Below are 14,348 nucleotides of genomic sequence, written 5' to 3' on the forward strand. Positions count from 1 at the left end.
TAACTTCTGATGTTTGACCAGATGAAAGGCTCTGGTTTTAGGAAATGAAATTCAACGGCATGTTTTAGAGCTTCAACTGTAAAATATTTATAAGTCACTGCAATTTCATCACACTGCATTTCTAATTTTCGGATAGCTCTGAGAGGGATTTCTGAGGAATGTGGTTATAACTCTTATGTGGGAAAAGCGCTGCCTGTGAAACCAGAAGACCAATAGAAAAATATTGACATAATAGTGTTTGACTGCAAACTTATGAAATTCGGAGCAATAAAAACACAGGGTTGTTTGAGGGCGTCGCCAAAAAAAAACAAGGATGTCGCAATATTTGATTTGAAAAGAAAGTTTTTGCATTGAGCTTTAAAAAAAAATGCTTTACACTAATCAGTATAAAACAGACAAACTGATCATAGTAAAATATTAATGAAGTAGAATAAACGTGGCTGAATAAAACAGAGGATATCTGACTGTCCTGGCTTACTGGTGGATAAAAGCTCAGAGACACTGAAAGTGAAATTTGGTCTTAAAATGAATTAGAAGAATTAAAAAAAAAAGGATGGGTTGCCAATGTAAGGATACTCGGGTCAGAGTGATATAAAAAAAAATCCTTTAGGGGCCTAAAGATTTTTTCCCCACTGGCCACAAGTATGAATAACAAACCCCAATGAAACATTTCATACATTTTTTTTGGGGCACTTTCAGGCAAAATTCTGAATTTACAACCATCCGTTATATATAACACTCATCTATTACATAATTTTGTATGATCTAATAGGTTAGACTGCCCAGTGTCAGTTTCCTTGTCCCTGAGCAGCCTTCACATTAGATACCTTACTCAAGCTTCCTTGTTTTATGCAGGTTCTCCTCCTGAAGCATCGGAGCGGTGGGAGAGGCCTGCAGAAGTCCATGACTGACGTGCCCTTGGAGCACCACGAGGAGTGTGCCTGCGTGTGCAAAGATGACTGGGACTGATCTCGGACACGTTGTAATCTCTGCCACTGGAACAGCTCGGGATGTTAAAGACGAACCTCTGCCACTGGTGCAACCATCGTTCTGTATCTCATCCACTTCTGCTGGGAGCTAACAAGATTCCCCCTTCATCCTATTGTCCTCCCGCTAACTGGATGGAGCAGAACAGACTGGAATCTAATAAAACTTCTGAATGGATTTGACTGCTGTGGAATGCCAATTGTGTGCTATGAGTGCATTTTAGAGAGACATAAATTCACTGGAGCTGATCTGGACTGTTACCTGTGTGCTCTGAAGGCCAGTTTCTTCAGCTCCACAGAGATAAGGCCATTTGCTTGTTCTTCGTGAGGTCTTTTTTTAAAGTCCAGCTAGTGTTGGCTGATACTTTCATGGAAAATGGGAACTTCTTTCTAAAAGTACTTCTTTCATTTCTTTAAATGAGCTGGCTCCATCTGCCTTGCTCCCATTACTACCATTAAAGCGAGGGAAGGTGCTTTTTTTATGGGCTGCATTCCCTTGCTCTTTTCTTGTTTTAACACAGATTTAATCAGTAGTAAATGCAGCCACACTATCGCTCCTCTAATGAGACTGTATTATGTGTAAATATTTCATTTACATTACATTTCTGTACTGTTTTGTTTTTTTTCTTTTTTACCAAAGATTCTCAAGGAGAAGATAAAAAGTTGCACATGTAGAACCAGAACCAGCTGGGTGTCGTCCACTGCACCGCTTCATTCGACCCATAACAGCAATACAAGGAACGTCTGGTGTCATGAAATTCTCACCCCATTTGAAATTGTTCGTATTTGATATTTATTTGTTAAATGAAAGGGAAATTTTGGTCCACAGTGTCTAGTTTGCAATGTGTCAGCGTGCAGTAGTATTAGCCTGCATTTTTTCAATGTTAGTCATTTTTACATTTTCGTTGTGTCATGGATGTTTTCCATTTTCTCTAAGTCAAAGTTATTTATCTCTACTTTTGCAACGATTGTTTATTTCATTGTACTGAACATCAAAAATAAATTCTTCCATGTCTAACTGGAGGTTTAGTGTTGCTAATCATGAAAGATCGAGAGCATCAAACAGCAGTAAGTGTATTTACCCATAACCAATAACAAAGCAATTCACACGCCCAGTGAACATTTATTGAAAGACATCACCGGCAGAAATGATCGTCAAACATCGAAAGATGATAATGTTTTTTATGTGATGTCAGTAGAAATAGGCTGGACCAGAAGCAAATAAAGGTTCACTGCAATACATTAATACGTCAGTCCTTCATTCAAGCAAATGTGACTAATTTCCTTCCCCTCCTTTCCTTCTTTCCGTATTTATTTTTTATTCACATGAGAGAGTGTTCATCACCTTTACTGTTGTTGAACAGTGCCGCCGATTATGCACACATGCACACAGCGGAGGCTTCAGATCATTAATATCTCACAGGAACCAGGTCTTAATTAAAGAAAAATTTTTCCAAAGTAATTTTTTATCTTCATTGTGCTGGTGAGGATGCTGAAATGTGGCTCGGGGAGTCTGTTGGCTTTGCGGATGAGTGACGGAGCCAATCAGTTAAAGTATGTGTGCAAAGCATGCAAAGCAGAAATCACTTCGATAGCATCTTTTCTTTTTTCTTTTTTTTTGTGGATTTATTCAATTTTTTTGCTCATCATCTCCTTTGTACTCGATATTGGAAGCATTACTTTAAAAGCTAAAGAGAGAGCACTTGTCCTTTCAACCTTATCTATTTTTTTCCTAGTCCAAGACCTCCTTATCAGACACTGAGCAGCGTTAGTCCTTCTCCCTCTCGGCCATCAGGTCACCCAGGTGGAGGTTCTCATTTGTCCATCTCACGCTGCTGTCCTGGCCAATTATTCTGATCTAAAGCGCGCCCAGGCAGGCATCTGCGGTGACGCCAGATGCTACTGCATATCCACACCGGCTCCCAGTGTGGTTTTTATGATATTAAACAGACTGCCCTCCTCAGTCAGCGCAGTGTTACTCTGGAGAGGAAACCTCACTGCACTGGCACAAGATGTGACGCAGCACAGGCAAGTCGGTCTGGTTCTGAGAGTGTGAGCAACTTCGGTCCAGCATTTGACGCCGCCACCCTTCACCCACATGGAACCTCTGCTACTCTGCCTCCCTCACTCACTGTGAAACCAAAGAAGCCTGAGGCAGGTTAGACCGCAGCATCGCAGTGCTATTTAGGGGTCTCTCCACAAAGCAAGAAACAAACTTTGAATTAATTTTGTCTGAGGAAAAACAAACTCCCCACCATCCGCCCAATCAAGACGTTTTTTTGGGTTAGCCCGACATGGTGATTAACATGAACGTTAATTACAGCCACTGTGAGCTGAAGTCCAAAGCTTTTGTAGTTAGCTGCTACCGCAGGCCAAAGACTGAGGTACAATGACAAACTCTGTCTGCCTCCACCTCACATGAATCATTTTTACAACGGGCATGGCACACTCAGCCCCAACTTCTCCTCCTGCAAAGACTCGTTTAATAAAATAACCACACCAACCTCTAATAAATTACAAGTTTGACCTTACCTCTGAATAGCTGAAAGTTTGTACTCCACACCTTCACACAGAGAATCATGAGAAGTAATGAATAAATCAAAACTTAGCGCAGAGCTCGGCATTTGTCCCCAACATTTTTCTGTCAGTGGAGAGTCTGGAGGCTGTGGAGTGTTTTATGGTTTTCTTCAGTTTCACCTGTGTCTGTTTGTATGACTGCAGGATGGTGAAAAAAGTAATGAACAGATTTCCACCAAGCTTGACAGACAAATGAAACATTAACGAGGACAAAAAATCTTCCATTTTCGGGCACATTGGGACAATTTATTGGAAATTAGGACTATACTCTAAAATCTGGTGTACTTTGTTTGACTTTGGCCTTGGCAGAGGTCGGGTAGTTTTTTGTTGTTAATCTGACTTTATAGCTTGTGGGCAGAGTCTGTGGCTTTATGGAAGTTAATCTAGTTGATCCTCCCCCCTCTCCATTTCTCGTGCTAAGAAAAGATAACAGGCTGCTGGCTATAGCTACACTTTTTATGCACATGCACATGAGGAGTATTAACCTCCTCATCTAACTTCAAGCAAAACAACGAGTAAGTAAAATCTAATAAAAATCAAACAGAAAGTAAATTTCATCTGTGAGAGGTTTGCACCTGAGAGCTTAACCCACCCCAGCTTGTTTCAAATCTAAATCACAGCAACAGCAGAGGACTTGATGTTTGATTCCATTTGCAGTCCAGTACTTTCAAATATATGAATCACAGTTTTCCCAGCAAAGGGAAACTGACATTTTGATTGTAACTCACCTCAACAATCAAGGGGGGGCGGGGGGGCACCGTGACATTTTTATGTTGTTGGCTCTGCTTTTTGTGGTTTCCCTGAAGCAGCTTGCAATTGTTGTTAGCATGCCCCCAATAAAAGCACAGGTCACACCGTGCTTGTTGTTAGTCGTCACTGCAGTAGGCCAGTGGTGAGCGAGCAACTAACAATAAGAGACAAAAGGTTTTTGTTTCGTTCCCCCTGTGTGACAGACCTCTCATGAACAAATGAACAGCTGCTTTTGAAAATGTCAAAGTATGCCTTGCAAACAAAACTTGCAGGAACTTTTTCGATCCGAAAATTCATCACCGCCGCTGCAGAAAAGTTAAGTGTTACACTGCTGGTCCACTTTCCATCAAATTTTATTGTTGTTTTATCTACAAAAGCTAATCTTGGAAGATTCACGACCACCTTTGCAGAGTCCCCCCCGCCTCCTCACTCCCCGCCCCAATGGCAACACTCCATCTCTTGTAACTGGCAGCTGACTATAAATTTCAATATGCATCCTGGGAATCGATTGCAACTTGAGGTTGTTTATAACTGTGTAGGGCCTTTGAGCACTGACTGATGGGGAAAATATGGCAGCCCCAACCCATTGACATCTCCAGCATCCCTAATTGGTTCACTGTGTATGGATGGAAAGGCCAAATTTACGGGTGCATGTTATGTTTTGATAATTACAGGCTGCTGCAGTTGCGGTTTTCGAAGAACCGGCTGTTGCTGCCGGGAATGCTGGGTTCCTGACTTTAGCGTAGTATTAATCGTGGGTCAGGAAATCGTTTAGAAAGCAACCCGGCATAAGAGAGCTTGATGTTAAATACACTGTACGTTAAATCATTTGACAGATGTCTCCCATTTCAGTCTTCATCTCCTCATTACGTACAACGTTTAACCACTCCGTGTTACCACACAGAGATGAAAGGATTTTCGATTTACCCTGAACTCTATAATGCACTGTACATCCTGCCAAGGACTGAATATGTAAGTGTACAACATGCACACTGAGAAACCACAGGCAAAGTGGAGCACTATACCTGATTAGAGTAAAAGTGCTGGAGAGTTCAGAGCTTTAACACTGTAGAAACTTTTAATGTCACTATGTAAGTAATAATCAAAAACATGTTAAAAACAAAGTGATCCGGTCTAGATTTTTTGCTGGCTGTCACTTCCTCAGCTTCCACTCTACAAATGCCATCTGACTGAGCGCCTCTGCTTTGAGCGCATCTGGGCAAGTGATAGTGCGAGCTATGTTTGTGTAACAGCATATCTCATCCAGTTCGTACATTCATCGTAATATGACGGCAGCGTTGTGGATGCATCAAGACTGCGGGACTGATGAGCTCCGACAAGCCTCTCAAAGCCGACGTTATTACTGAGAAGAGTCTAACCCAGACAACGGCCACAGGAGTGAAGCATACTGAACAGAAAACAAGGTCAAAAGTCGTCGATTCCGGTCTCATCCAGTTAATTGGCAGTGTGTTTTGCTCACCCTGAAGGTACAATTTGTTGCTCTCTAATGATGAATTCAAACTAAATGGAAAGCTGCGCTCTCTTTTTTTTTCACTCATTGGTTTAATTCTATGAAAGGGCAAAAATGAAAGTATCAAATAAACTTCCAGCGATTTAAAGAATGCTGAGGGTTTTTTTTTTTTTTTTTTTCATGACTGACTGAGCTAAAGATACTTCGAGTGGTCTTATAGAATATTAGAGGGCTATCTTCCATAAATTTATGATAATCCATCAATTAGATGCACCGTTTACACAAGTTTGTCATCCAAGAAGATTAACTGATGGTTTTACTGCAAGAAAAATTACATTTATGAATAGATCGGTGGGCTCAGTAATATCGCTGAATTTAAAGTCGTAGGTCCATATGTGCTAGTTGTCAGAATGAACTGCACAAGCCACTGTAGAAATTTTTAGACAGTATGTCAGAGCTTGACAAAGAACACGTTAAACTGATAATATAATGACAGCTGTGTTTTAGTGTAGTTGTGTGACTTAAATGCACACAAGCTTATTCCCACTCACTCACGTGGAGACTTAATAAGCATGGCACCATTGTCGATGTTATTAGTAACACCTTTGATTTTCCTACAAAATCAGAGTGTCTTCAAAATCAGCCAGCAGTGCTGTAAAGCTGCACAGATTAGAGCGGATGTTAGAATGCCCAGTTTTTATCTGCCTATATCTAAGAGATAAGCTAATCCTTATCAAGCAAAGGGTTTCTTGGAGAAGTGGGATACTGCATGCTTTTGTACCTGCCAGACGTGCATGCATATTAATCTGAGGTGTCACTGCAGGTGACTGGTAGATTGTAGTCGCACAGTTGACAGACATCGACTCCATATGGCCTGTGGTGGCCAAGGCACGGGGGGAGCTAAGGGGAGCTCAGCTTCCCTGAGAGGGACACGAGCTCCCCTGAATGCCTGGCCTGAGAAATTCAGGCGGAGCTCTAAAAAAAAATGCCAATTTTCAGCAATATTTTATTTTCTCTACATTGAGGTTCCTGAAATGAAAACGAATAAACTTGTGACGGCTGTGTGTGTTTATTTGCTTATTAATGTTCAATATTTCTAAACATTTGTCTCAGCTAATTAACACAATTCCATATATTCCCCGAGGGTCACTATGTAGGTCGAATCCTGATCCCAGATCATATGCAGGTGCAATATTATATTATTATTAATATTATTACGGATGAGTGAGTATACCACCATCTGTATCTGTTCAACCATCTACATTATCTGTATCCGTATTCGTGCTTGTAAGGGGCAGGACCTAAACCGGAAGTGTGCAGAGGTGTAATCAATCAGGTAGTTGTATGTCACCTCCGGCCATTCAGTGGGATCATTTCTCCATGAAAATGAATGGACACTGAGAAAGACCCACAAATGTGTGTTTTTCGTTGTACCGTATTCTCCGGTACAGTTAGCGTGTTAAACTAATCATCTGACATGTTGAAATAATGCTTTAAGCTAACTACTGGACAGCGGTTTATAAATTGTGCTGCTGATTGTTTTACTTCCGGTGGGCGTGGCTTTTGGGGTATGACGCTCCGTCCTCTCACAGGACGCCCTGAGGAGGATTTTCCTTCAGCCCAGCACGGATATTGACTCTTTCTCGTATGGTATTTGTGGCATATGAGATATTGTGCTAAAACAGCTGGTTAATATCCACACAGGTCCATTTCACACATAATGTAAAGTACAAAACATTTATTATGGACACAATAAACACAGTCTCAAACTCTGGTCCTAACCCTAACCTGGGCACCTGAACATGTCTAGGTTAATTGGTGACTTGAAAGTATGTGGTTAGTTGACTGGCATGGTGGCTGAGTGGTTAGCACTGTTGCCTCGCAATAAGACAATCATTGTTCAATTCCCGGTGTGGGTACCTACATGTCTAAGTTAACTGGTGATGAGTGATGGGCTTATGGGGTATGATGCTGGGGTGATGGACGTAAGGCATGGTGATCCCCCCCCCTCCAGGACCTAGACCGGACCGGACCCCTGCAGAGAGTAGAGACTAGACCAAGTGGTGGTTAGCTCTCCAGCACCCCCGCCATGGCATAGACCAGAAACTGGACCCGGTGATGTTGGTGGGGTTGATTCCCAGTTACATCTAGATTTACAGAAAAGTGTAACATTAAAGCTTCATGCATTTTATCGCACAGCTATATTACACAATCTCAGATCATTCATTCATCTTTTACCACTTATTTATTTCCAGGTCGTGGGGGGTGCTGGAGCCAATCCCAGCTCACATTTGGCGAGGGCGGGGTACACCCTGGACAGGTCGCCAGTCCATCACAGGGCAGTGAATATAGCCATCAAAACTCACCATCAAAACCAGAAATGCGTAACGCATCAGACACCTAATGTTACAAAGCACGTAATAGTTTACAGGAACAAAAACATCTGGCTGCTTTTGCCACAACTTCACCTCTTCCTTTTTACATTTGTCATACAAGCACTGCTACTTTAGCTCAGCTAGTTAGAACAAGGTCTTTAGAGAGAAAGAGCGATCACTTCGTGTTAGCTTTTACATCTGTGGATTAGCAAAACACAGGGCCTCTCTGTCACACACTAGACAGAGATTGATGGACTCTAATGCCACTTTGTGCGTCTTCCCGTGGGTATAATGGAGGCACAGAACAAATGTGACCCAGACTTGTCAACATTGCTTACAAGCTGCATTGCCTCGTTACTAAGCATACACAGTACAAGCCAATGGGAAAGTGTGTCCAAACTTTTGGCCTGTACTGTATGTGGGGAAGGGGTAAAATCAACAAAAACACATAAAATAATAAAATTTGAGCTTCCATAAAATTACTATTTTCTCAAAAAGAGGTAGAGGAGAAAATGCAGAACTAATCTTTACTTTTTATCTACAAAGTTCTCAGAAATGTCCCAAAGGATGGCAGAGAATCTTTAATTAAGAGGAACTGTCTCTGATTCAGTATCTTCATTTGAAAGAAGAAGAATTTCCACTTGAAAATGTAATATTTACTGAAGAGCCCTGAGTCTGTGTGCTGGTTTCACAGGAAGGGTGAAATATAGAGAGAGGGTTGTGTGAAAGGTTGTGGTTTCGAGTTTGCTTTGCATTTCAAGAGCCGAGCATTAGATCATTGACTGAACACAGCAGGCGCAGGAGACTCTGACCATCAGTGAATTATTTTCTTTTCTACATGTCTGGACTTGCCCCATCGTCTCACTTTTAGTCACACTCACAAATGGGCCGAGTCAAATGGTTTAGGGCATCCTGTTTTCCTTTTTCGACACTGTTTGAAACGAGGGTCACAGACCACATGTGAGGCACAACACAGGTCTCAGTCAGCAGCGCTCTAAATGTCCCATTCATGTGGAGGCACCGCTGCGCCGGTTCTTAAAAATCTCTTTCGACTGATGTGGTCAGTGGGACAAAAAAAAACACAACTGACGGGATCAGTTTACGCTCTAGTAGTGAAGGTGTACAAATTTAGGAAACCAGCCTCGGCTGATGACACAGGCATCTTCTTTCCTGCAGACTTTCCAGTCATTCAGTTTCTGGAAATTCTCAACATGAGATTGCTATAATTATGCAAGGTACACGCAACATCGGTGCACTCAGTGCTGATAGCATCAGTGCGGTACTAATCTGAAGCAAATGTTTGTCTTAACTTAAAATCAGCACACTGCACAAACTAGGAATTAAAGGCAGCCTTTAAATATCCTGTTTTATTTTAATGAGAGACACACCAAAGCGGAGCTCTGAATAAGCCAGCCCTTCTCTGTTTCTGCTGCCTGTTGTGTAGACAAGTATTTCAAATTAAGTCCTGAGTGAAGCTAAAATAAACTCTCCCATCACATAACGTTATAAACATAGACCAGCCGGTTTCCTTTTAAGGGAAGACGAAACAATGTTTGAACATACCACCATTTCTGCAACATTATGGTGGGTAACACAGACTTTGAAGGGAAACCAAAGACAACATTAGATGCCAAGTGTCTGTCCTGTCAGCCCTATGAACTAACTCAGACTCTCTCTAGTTATTAGGCCTTTAAACCTCAGAACTAGCACCACATGTATGTGTCTAACCTGCTTAGACTTTAACATGTAAAGTTTATGTTGTGTGGTAGCATTTTTATCCACAGACATCCAATCTGGTTCTGGGGGGTGCACTTGACTTTAATCACCAGCTGTCTTCCTCTAAGCAGTCCTGTTCCTGGACAATGTGATTTGTTCATGGGGGTTGTGACTAATATCACTTCATGTGTTTAAAGTGTTGTGCTGTTTCATGTCTTGCTTCTGCTTCTGTTACCTCTCCTGGTTTCAGATGGCATATAAAAGTTGTAGGCTACTTATAGATGGTATAAATCAAGCGACATGAGCTTCCACTGCTGCACCCCATAAGGTTAATCAATGCTAAGCAAGTCTTTTGTGCCTCAGTAATGTAAGTAATCATTGGAAAGGCCGGTGTAGTGAGACAGGAAAGAGTCAGAGACGAGGGGAACAACAGAAAAGAAATGGCTTGGCCAGTCAAAGCAGTCACTATTTCCCCCACATGATATGCACCCTAACTGCTCAACCAGTTTAATAATTTGTGACCCAGAGCCATCGTCCTGCTTCAGTATAGTATCGAATTGTAAAATTATACCAAGATCAGTATAAATTCATTTTGAATTAATTTCCGCTTTAATAAAAAACCATAATTGGTTGCATTCTGATTATAAATGAAACTGGCAGATAAATGAAAAGTCCAGCTAAATGTCCTCCTCCCTCCCGAATGGGGGTGAAATGAAGTCTTTATCCTCTGTAAATCACCCGGAAGTTTCCATCAAACGAGGGAGGGAAGGGGGTGTGCACCATCCATGCGGCCAGATTGGTTTCTGTGCCAGTAATTACCTGACTAGGCAAAACTGGGTATTGGCCACAACATGATGGATTCACATTTAGGTCAGTTCATTATAAGCTTCAGCATTTCTGTAATCAGTTGCACCCATCTAATTAAGGCAGGCCAATGGACGAGTTTTCATATCACCAGCAATCACGGCCTCATGTTATCTTACATAGGCTGACAGTTATTTAAATGAGGTGTACTGGTTTTGAATTTGGGAATGAATTGCGTTGATATGTGTCCCATATCAAATACAAACTGATAAGCTGTGGAATTACAGAGAGAATTAGATACTAAGTAAGAAACAGCTGGATCTGCAAGGCGCCATCTGCAACGAAATCATCTTGTGGTCCCAGGGATCGTTCACAGTGTGTGCCAAAGTGAAGCAAAATAAGGTTGCACAGAAACGGGACTGAATTTTTCCCACTGATGTGAAGTGTTTGGCCGGATAACGTTGACTCTTAAAGACCCGGTGCCTGTGCTGGAACACTTATTGTTTAAGTACATAATTTTTCTGCCAAATGCAACTGGGACTTCTTCGAGTGTTTGCTATTGTTCTATGAAATGTCCGAATACACATCTCTGACAGTGGAATTTGAACATCTTCCATGTCCTGAGATTGCATTCTTCCCCAGAACTCTGGACACTCTGGGAGCATTAAGCCGGCAGAAGGAATAAACTATCCAAAAAGAATCATTATCAAGATTGAAATCAAGATTTGACATATGTCCTAACGTACATTGTAACAGAATGAGGTTTCCTTGGCTCCCTTTGGTCTTAAGGCTACCTGGCATTTAATGCACCTCCTAGCTCTTTCTAGTGTGCCATCTGCTGAAGTTTTTCTAATAAAAAATGCCTTTGAAGTCTGAAGGAGATAAGATCAAGCATCGAAAGTAAAACTGGAACAGAATTATGAGTGTGGAGCTTATAAAAACATTATTTACCTTCTCTTTGTCTGAAAAGGCATCAAAGCCTCCCTGAGTTTTGGGTTAGATAGGTCGAGACAGGACTTGTACATCAGTGATAAACGACTGCTGTCCTGCATATCTGACCTGTACATTTTTTAGTAACCAAAAGGAGTTTCTCTGTAATGGGATCTCAAAAATGCTGCACAAGCTTGAAGATCTTCAGCGTAATGGTAAGGTAAAGACAAAGCCTGCTGATTGTGTAAAAGGTGTGTGCTGCTGAAAGTGTAAAAGGCACCAATGAAGGGAGAACGAGTCTGTTGTGACTGATGGTGAGAAGAGAAGCCTTCAACAGGGGTTTGACATTGTCATGAAAGTCTGAATAACGAAATGGAAAATATGTAGTGGATTTTCTTCAGCAGCCTGTTACGTGATTAGAGAATTAAGGCTCTGGGTTCAATTTCAGCGCCTGGAGGCCTTCCCTACAGTTTACATCTTTTTGTGTTCCCTCAAAGAACTTCGGCTTCCTCCCACAGTCCTCCACACGCCTGTTAGGTTTACTGGTGACTCTGAATTTCCTGTAGGTGTGAGTGTGACCCTGAATGGTTGTTTGTCTGTACGTTTCTACATGCCAGCTCTGCGATGGACCGGCGACTTCCAGGGTCCTCCCGACCTGCTCTGATTAAACAGTTTAGATGATGGATGGGTAACACAATGACATAAATTGTTACATATATTTGGAACGGAGATGAAATCACTTTAAACTACACAAATTCTAATTTATACTGAATCATCAAAGTCTAAGCACTGAGTCCTCTTTATGTTTAAGGAGGAATTTTTTACCCATACATACACAGTACTACATGAAACTGATGGGGCGTAGAGGCTGATTTCATCGGAGAGCACAGTGTGGCAAGAAACTGAAGCTTAAATGAGGCTGTTTTTATTGGCCCTTTGGTGCTTGGCTCATGGAGAGTTTAGCTTGAGCAGGCATAACCCGCAGTGCCTTAAGTAGCTTGTGAGGTCCTGACGTTGCTTTCAAGCGAGTGAGGTGGTTTGTAAATATTTAACTGCGAAAGAATTATTTACATTCCATCTAATTGATAAAAGCTTCCCCTCCCCATGTGTTGGGGGTTTACAGCACTTCATGATGTACGAGGTGCCACTAATTCATACCCATGAAACCCAGGAATAGATCTACTGAATATTACAGTGGCAAATGTGATGGGAGTTTTCATTTACGAAGCACAGTTACCTCGTTTACAGCTTAATACGTCTGTGGAAGTAGAGTCTGTATTTAATGAGGAAACAGCTTCAGGATTGTGAAAGTCAGATGTTGTTTGCTTTATGGGTAAAATATGTGAATAATGCATTTACCATACAGCACTTTCATCTTGCAATACTTACAGAAAAGTCCTGAAAGCCCCCTGCAGACATTTCCAATGGAAGGCTGCCCAAAGGCAAAGCACATCAAACCGTTTCACCTTGTCAATGCTATGTGATGGATATCAGGGTTGAATGCTGGTGAAACCGCTGTTATACTCTTTTGAGGTCTCTGATGTGCTCCCACAATTTTAGTGTGTTCAGAAAATCGGGTGTGCCTCTAAAAAATGGCAGCCTGCACTAAGTGTACTGATCCTGACCAGTTTTAACAATGAAACTGTCACTGCTGTACGTGTGATTAAGATGTCGTGCCACGTGCACGACAATAAGCATCAGCTGAAGAGAGAAAATGAATCAGATGGTTGTGCTTTTTCAATGTCATATCACCATCAGAACACTCACATTTTCTATTAAATAAACTGTAAACACTTCAGTCGCAGAGCAGCAGCTAATCGCTCCCCAATTAAAAAAAAAAATAAAAAATAGCACATACAAAGTAAAGGTGAGGACTTGGATGTTGATGTTGGACAGATTGTCACAAACAATTCCATCATTTTAGTTCTTACACTTTTATATTGCCCATTTAACACTTCCCTTACTCCTTCCCTGAAGAGCAGATGATCTAAAGAACAGACTATTGCAAAAACAAAGCAAAAAATAAAATCTAATAATGGCATACTTCAAAGAAGGAGCATATATATTTGATTTACTATTATTTGCACTACACATAAATATTTATTTTCTGAGCTCAGACCTGCAATGCTTGTTTTTATGAGATATATATTGATGTATCTTCTCAAAGATATTTTCTTCTTATTGCTGCTGCTAATCACCCTGAAAAAGGTGCATCATGGTGAGAATAGTTAAGAGCACTTGTCATTGTGACTCAATGATTAAAGAGTCCAATCATCATCACCATCAAGAGGACCCAAGCATATTTGTGTGTTAATTAAGTCAACACTTGAATGTAGAGACACTTGAAAAATTGCTTTGCCGTGACCGCAACACAGCTTGAGTTTATACACTAATTCTGCCAAGTTATCCCTCTTACATGATGATACACATATTAGCAACATATTTTATGAGTATGTGATGATTATTTCATTCACATATGTAAGTCCTAGATTAGTTGTTTTGCTAAATAAACCTTGATTTTAATAAGTCTCAATGAAAGAATCCTGAACAAACTGAAGCGTTGGGAAAAATAACAAAACTCGAATAGAATATATTTCTGACAGACATAAGCGATTAAAAAAATAAACCAACTACTATCTAGTGTAGAAAGAAAATAATAAAGGAGCAATACCATTATCTTTTATTTGGCCTGATTTTAGATTCAACGGGCAGAAGGACAGGGAAATAAAATCAGATTAT

The 14,348-nt window shown here is 41.1% G+C and overlaps 1 protein-coding gene across 1 annotated transcript in view; it reads left to right on the forward strand.

Annotated features, from left to right (window-relative positions):
- Positions 1 to 2,145, forward strand: part of pdgfc (platelet derived growth factor c) — a 38,350-nt gene extending 36,205 nt beyond the window's left edge. The window contains exon 6 of the mRNA XM_029512616.1: positions 856 to 2,145. Coding sequence (XP_029368476.1) covers positions 856 to 969 — 114 coding nt within the window. The 3' untranslated portion in view covers positions 970 to 2,145. The remainder of the gene's footprint in view (positions 1 to 855) is intronic.
- Positions 2,146 to 14,348: the final 12,203 nt, after the last annotated feature.

This window comes from Echeneis naucrates, chromosome 10 (assembly GCF_900963305.1).
Source record: "Echeneis naucrates chromosome 10, fEcheNa1.1, whole genome shotgun sequence".
Lineage (NCBI taxonomy): Eukaryota > Metazoa > Chordata > Actinopteri > Carangiformes > Echeneidae > Echeneis > Echeneis naucrates.